Source organism: Cephus cinctus, unplaced genomic scaffold, assembly GCF_000341935.2.
Source record: "Cephus cinctus unplaced genomic scaffold, Ccin1 Ccin1_scaffold0805, whole genome shotgun sequence".
NCBI lineage: Eukaryota > Metazoa > Arthropoda > Insecta > Hymenoptera > Cephidae > Cephus > Cephus cinctus.
In genome coordinates this window covers 352,378-359,333 of record NW_014333402.1, presented here as the reverse complement: position 1 = coordinate 359,333, position 6,956 = coordinate 352,378, and the positions used below count along the sequence as shown (strand labels likewise).

Genomic DNA, 6,956 nt, shown 5'->3' with positions numbered 1-6,956 from the left:
TAAAAAAAAAAAAAAAAAAAAAAAAGGTGACGCGAAAAAAAATAGATAAGTCAAACATTTTTTAAATTCCTCCAAAGGACCAGTTATCGGTTAATAATTATGGTTAATAATTATCGATTTACCGATAAATAATTTATCCAATCAGTTATTGATTACGTAGTATCATGATAATTGCTTTACATTAATATTAATTTTTTTTTCATTTCAAATATTTTCGGTACACCGTCTAATTTACAATCTTACTTTTCGATAGTGTAACGACTGATAAGATCTATATAGAAAAGGTAATTCGAGTGACGATCGATCCCTTGTGCTACAAGAATTACTTAACAATTTTGCAATATATCGCCGTAACCCCGGGTGAGTCCAAAGGATTAATTTCATTACTGTTCTATATCGATAATCGATTCGGGAAAATGATCCCTACTTGATCTCGAATTCTCCTCATGGATCTGATTGTCCCGAATCAATTCCTTCCCAAATTCCGAGCATTCTTATATACGGCAGAATTATAAATACCGTATATATGCATGCGGTGTCATCAGTATATAGATTCCATTAATAACCATACGTCCTGTGTAATTCCTAATCACGCTCTGGTCCATGATCCATACTAAACATGATTCCCGAGATAAACACGAGACGATTGGCCCAACCTACACTAACTGTCCAATCGCTCGTTAAGCAAGCCGCGACTAATTAATCAAGTTGAGTAAATGCATAAAGCTTAATTAAGACCTTTAACGTGAATTGAATACATATATACAATGTTATTGATCGGACGAGAGTACCGGAAGCGCAGACTGCACCGGGCTTCTCAATTTACTAAGTAAGGTATAAACCTGTATACTAACCTACAGCACTCCGACACGGTAATAACACTATACGCGTTTACATGCTGAAAATGTACCTTCGGGCACTATAGGATCGTTAAAAAGTCTCGTACAGTAAGTACAAAAAATTTTAACCAGCAGTCATTAACGATATACGATTTTATACCGAGTCAGGAGTCACGAGCACTTTAAGGATTATCGTGCTTTACGTGACGTGCAGTGAAAAAAATCGAAAGATTCTCCCAAATCAAAACCGTAAGCCAGTTTCTCGTAGCACGTCAAATACAAATGCTACCTGTCACCCGGTATATCCTCGTACACCATGCTGTGCACTTATATCGATAATAGAATATCATCTATTTCTCAGTTAGATAATACGCGATGACCGTAGCAATGATTCGACATATATTTAATTAATAACGAAGGCTACAGTCGATTAGGCTGTTACGCTATTATTTATATCAGATCTCGTTCCACTTTTTATTTACAAACCCGTCGTTACTCTTAATGACGTTTTTCAACGTGTCTACAATCTCGAACGCAATTCTTATCGTATCGATATATCCGGCGTCATTTCCCTCCCTGATAGACGGATAAGACGATGTGTCCCGTGGGTAACAAAAAAATTGTTTCTCTATGCTCATTATATTCGCGATAACATTTTTCTACGATATCAAATTCGTACGCAATAACAAAATCATGAGGTGCTTTCGAGAGAAAGCGTGCGATTACCGTACATAGTAATATCGATGATTTTCTGACTCCTTGGTAACGTATGAGTTACGCGATAAGGCTCGTGATTTTCCAAAGGCGTAAACGTAGTAATTTCTATTTGGGAAATGCGAGAGTCGCGTATCCATACGACTACCGCGCGTCAGTTGGGACCTTGTCAATATGATCTTGAAATATCATACACTCGATGTACCGAAAGAATGAAAGCTACAAGGTGTGAATTTCGAAAATTGACGTTTCCGTGTAAAAAACAAAAGTTACGCAAAACCGAATATTTTATATATGTATATAATCCTGTGAGAGGTGGGGATACCGAACCCGGAGAAAGGAGGAAGGGGAAGGGAGGACATAAAAAAAGTATTCACCGGGGTCAGTCTTTTAATTACGTGAGACAGTAGACGGCAGCCGTCAAACGATTTTACGCGCCCATTTCCACGAGAAATTCCTTTATTCCCCAGAATTACGAATTTCTTCCTCTAAAAAGTGACTTTTTCTCTCGTTGTATTTCCGGCGTTTCGCTCATTAAGCGTCACTGTTAATCGGAGCCGAGTTTCCACGTACACAAAAGATGCCAGTAAAACATATTCCAACGTAGAATATTTATGTCTTCTTGGTCCTATTGGCTTTATGCTCTGAGAGAGCTGCAAGTACCATGGTAGAATATTTGTTTAATGCCATCCGTAATGCATCGGTAATTACTTGAGCGTTCGTAAATCCGATGAAATTATAACATCGAAGGACAAAGAATATTTTTAATAATTTCTATGCGCGATAGCACAAAAAATACACACATCGTCAGTATCGTTATACAGGGTGTGTTTAATATATTCGCGCGTAACAAATTACGAGATCGAACACACTATAGATTTTTTCGATACCAGAATTAACCATAAGGAACGTCTGTTAAGCGTAATTAATTTTGCACCGAGAAACTAGCAGGCAAATTTTCCTCTGGTATTGGCGCGGTATATTTTTCCATATTGCCAAATGAAAGTCCACGAAACTGCACTCGAGTGACTATTAACCTAGAACACGATATACGATAAAACCACGACGATCGATTACATATAAATTTATTATTCCCAGTACACGCTCAACCATACAGACTCCTGGTGCCGTCATTATATCATCCTCAGGTGCAAGACGCCTTTGAATGAGTATCCGCAATTTCATCCGTATAAGTAATATAACGTGACATATCGATCGTAAAAGCGCTGGCGTGCCACGCGGTTATTAGGGATGTTTATCACTTATGCTGCACCTCAGGGTCGTCAGATTTGTGTCAAGAACTTCTTCTGCTCGCACGTGGAGGAGAAAACGGAGGGATGAAGTATGATAGGGGGGGGCAGTGATATTTAAGAATTCCGTATGAAATCGGCTATTAGATCGGCTTATAAGAGAGCGAGTGGCGTTCTCATTTTTTCCCGAGGATTGGTAAGAGCCTGAATATCGTTATCTAACATATGGAGATTGACGGTAGCCCGTTGAGTATTCGTAGAAATGAAGACGATTGGGAATTAATTATCGGTTATTTCAGTTTCAGTATTTTGTCACCCACGAAAAGAATTTCTCATCAGGAATATATTTGAGACGACACAAGAGGGTTCAGCGGTTCGGTTTGCTTCGTGAATTTCATAAAAGATCGAATCGTGGTAACGACTTTGACGAATGGATCGTCGATAAGAAAGGACAGCTGGTCCGTCGTATTACGGTAGAAGATTCCAGGAGCAATAAGATTCCGACCGTTGTCGATTATTCTTTTGTAAAATGTCGCGAGTCCGTCCCGGAGACGTCTGGAATTCCAATTTCCAAAAGTGCCGGGGAAATAAAGGAGACTGAAATAAGTGAGGTGGCTCTGGACGAGTTGACAAGGAAAAAAAAGGAATTGCCACCCAATCAGCTGACTTGCATCAGCCCTAGAGGACTGGGGTGTGTCTGCATGGTCTGGAACCTTGAAAACCTGATAGTCCGTCCCGTATAGTAACCTAGTCGCATAGTCATGCGCACTAGTACAGACAGCTGCACGCTATGCTAATAAAAGTGCTACGCTGCATTGCCTAGACTTTTCGATTTCAGAATCCCGCTCAGGAAGGCATTGCGAACGTACGTGAACCAAAACGCGAATTATATGAAAATATCAAATGAAGAAAACCCATTCGATGAGAATAATAATTATTAATGACAGCTTACGTCGTATTTATTCGGGCTAAAGTGAACACGTGGATACCGACCATAGATTAATCTAGGAGCTCGTCACGTGATCGCGTGAAGACTCGTGAAAAATCGTAAAGCTTTGACGTTAAAGCGCTCCAATGTAAAAGTCAAAACGATAATTTCCAAAGTTGCGTATACTCTCGTTTCATGCTAAAGAAATGAAAAAGGGAAGGGGAGAAGGACGCAGGACAGTCACTTCCAGGAGCATCGCGCAGCCCCTTTCGTAATTAAGGTCGCGGAGGATGAATTTGACGCCCCCCTTTAACTTTTCGTAATACACAACCCATAGGCGTAACGCGGTGACGTACTGTCTTGAAAATCATTGTTCGACATTAATTTTCATTAACATTCGTCAAGCGTAATTGCTACTGGTGTAATTTTACGTGGAGACTGATATACCTAAGATTATATACCGGGTGACTTATCTGTATAGTTTTTAACAGAAAAGTTCCAAGTTACTTGGTAAAGTAAGAGAATTAATTTTGACAGCTGAAGTAACGAGTTAGGTTAGGTTTCATAAACTCGTGGCTACTATGATCCCGCTACGATATTAACCTTTGGAAGAGAATCGGATTTTTTTGAACTTGCACGCTTTTTTTACTTGAAACATATGCTGGATACGTATGCTCAAATTATACTGTAGAAAAAAAATATGAAACCCGTAGAAAACCAAAACAAAAACCGTTCCTTGTCTTCTACAGGTTAAGGCACGGATTTATCTCGTGAGAGAGATATAATCATTCTCTCTCTCTCTCTCTCTCTCTCGGAACGTTCGGTCAATCTCGTATCATCGCGATTAAAGCTTTTTATTATCATATTTATCTCGTGAGAGAGATATAATCATTCTGCTCAAATTATACTGTAGAAAAAAAATATGAAACCCGTAGAAAACCAAAACAAAAACCGTTCCTTGTCTTCTACAGGTTAAGGCACGGATTTATCTCGTGAGAGAGATATAATCATTCTCTCTCTCTCTCTCTCTCTCTCGGAACGTTCGGTCAATCTCGTATCATCGCGATTAAAGCTTTTTATTATCATAACAGCAGACGTGCTTATACAATGGCATCAGCTGTTCCGGTAGACCCGAACCGTTGATTTTCCTGAAACCCCGGTTTACGTCGATCCCAGCATTAATAACGTAGATAATTACAGTATATTCGCCACTAAATTTAACCGGGATCGCGTACACGAGGATAAATTTTCCAAAATACGAAGAAAGTACCGAAGTAATAAAAAGAAAATTGATAAACTTCTCAATCGACAGAATCCCTTAACGACCACTTTTTATATTTACCAGAAAAATAATATAATACGTCTTTACAAATACGACTCACGTAATCGTCCAGCGAACACAAAGATAATGAATAACTCGTAATAAACTTGGCATAATAAGATAAAATAAATTGAACCGAAGCAATCAGCTGATCCACTGCCAGACACTTAAATGTAATATAAACCAATACCCGCTATATCCAACGAATTATCGCGTGAATCTAAAGAAGCAAAATAATTTATCGTATTTAAAACGCAACAGAGTGAATTTAAAGGAACGAAAATTGGAGCCTGGATAAAATCCCCAAGGTGCGTGCACCTAAAGGCGAATTCAAACCGAAAGGATGTTTTGGGCGCATTGACCTGATTAAAGATTAAATTGCAATTAAAATTCTAATTAAGCGAAGCGTCCATCATCTGAATAATAATCGAGCTACGCCTTTGACTCGCTCGATAATAATCTCTTGCTCGAGTGGACATTCGGATAATTACGATGGTCGATTATCTCGATAATTCATCCAAAACTCCAACACGATCTCCATAGCTTCACAGACCAATATGTAAAATGTTCGTATCTCGTATTGCGAACTTCGCCCTTTCCCAGTACCATCACACGTGCCCGTCTTGCATGTCAATCCATAGGGCGACGAAATAGTCCCCTGAATTCGCCAACAGCAGAAACGTCATTTTCGTAAGGCAACTCACCTCTTATTCCGGTCGACGTAATAGCGTCGCGAGTGACGTCGCGGACGCTGACGGCGTCTGTCGGGCAAACTGATAGCCGTGTCTCTGGAATCCCTTCGTGAATCCCGTCTGTCCGTTTCTCTGATCGTCGCCGAGTCCTGACGGGACGCGCGTCTCCCGTCTCCAGGAACTTGAAGCGTTCTCGGCTTCAGCATCGTCCAAATGAAGAACGAGAGCGCAATCATTTTAGCCGACTTATCAAGCACGACGTTCACTTATCAGTAGACTCCCCTTGGAATTTCTTATCCCGAAGAAGAAGACTGTTTAGTCATTCCGACCTGAGAAACTCCCTTATCGTTTTAATGTAACGTATAACGAACGAAGGATAGGTTTCACCTTTGACGCTTCTTGCGATACGTTATACCGTAGCACGCGAATATCATAAATAAATTAGTAACATTTATAATCCTAATTAATTATCTTTACCCTATCACCGTAATGTTTATTCGTTCTCGGATCATCGATTTTCTATGGTTCTTTTATCAGGAAGCGTAAAACCGTAGTATACCTTGTGTACAGTGAATAAATGTTTGCAGTCATATAATACGGCTGGAATTATATATATAGTCTTTTCACCCTGTTGCGCCATATCGGACGCCTCGGTACGTGAGAAATAAAAAAAAAAGAGAAGTACGTGATAAAATTTTAGTCGTCCGTGGAACTTTGAATTTTAGTAGAAAAAGAATGGAGGATGATTCTACCAAGTTATCCCGTTTCATGAGATTACCCACTGTTCGGACTGTGTGCACGGCTCTATTTCGTCTTTTAGGAAAGCCCATACGTTCAGGTGTAATAAAAACGAAAAAAGTTGGTAGTCTGCTCGATAAAAAAAAAAACACGTGCGAATGGTTCGGACCAAGACTTCATTGTGTCGCATTGGAGTTTCGAAGGCATGAAAACGTAAATTGGCTGTAAATCTAAGAAAATCTCCGAGATCCGCTCGTCAGTGTTTGCTCCCTCGTGCAATACGTACGTCACTGTCATCGATTGTATACAAGGATTAGAGAACAAGGGAGTATTGTTTATCTGCACGTTAACGTTATAAATCACATAGGAAATCATTGGCCGTCCGACCCTCCCCCCTTTTGCAGATTTCATCCCGCCTCTTATTCTCGACGAAAATACATCGTCGACGATCCCGCCGGAAATAGCACCGGCCGG

At 39.9% G+C, this 6,956-nt stretch overlaps 1 protein-coding gene across 10 annotated transcripts in view; it reads right to left on the bottom strand.

The window, feature by feature from the left end:
* Positions 1-6,956, bottom strand: part of LOC107270594 (cAMP-specific 3',5'-cyclic phosphodiesterase) — a 222,580-nt gene that overhangs the window by 65,966 nt on the left and 149,658 nt on the right. Inside the window, exon 1 of one of the 10 annotated variants that reach the window (XM_015745742.2) lies at positions 5,757-5,972. The exons of the other annotated variants lie outside the window; for them this stretch is intronic. Within the exon in view, the coding sequence (XP_015601228.2) occupies positions 5,757-5,950 (194 nt within the window). The 5' untranslated portion in view covers positions 5,951-5,972. Of the gene's footprint in view, positions 1-5,756; positions 5,973-6,956 lie in introns of those variants that run through there. 10 annotated transcript variants of the gene reach the window in all.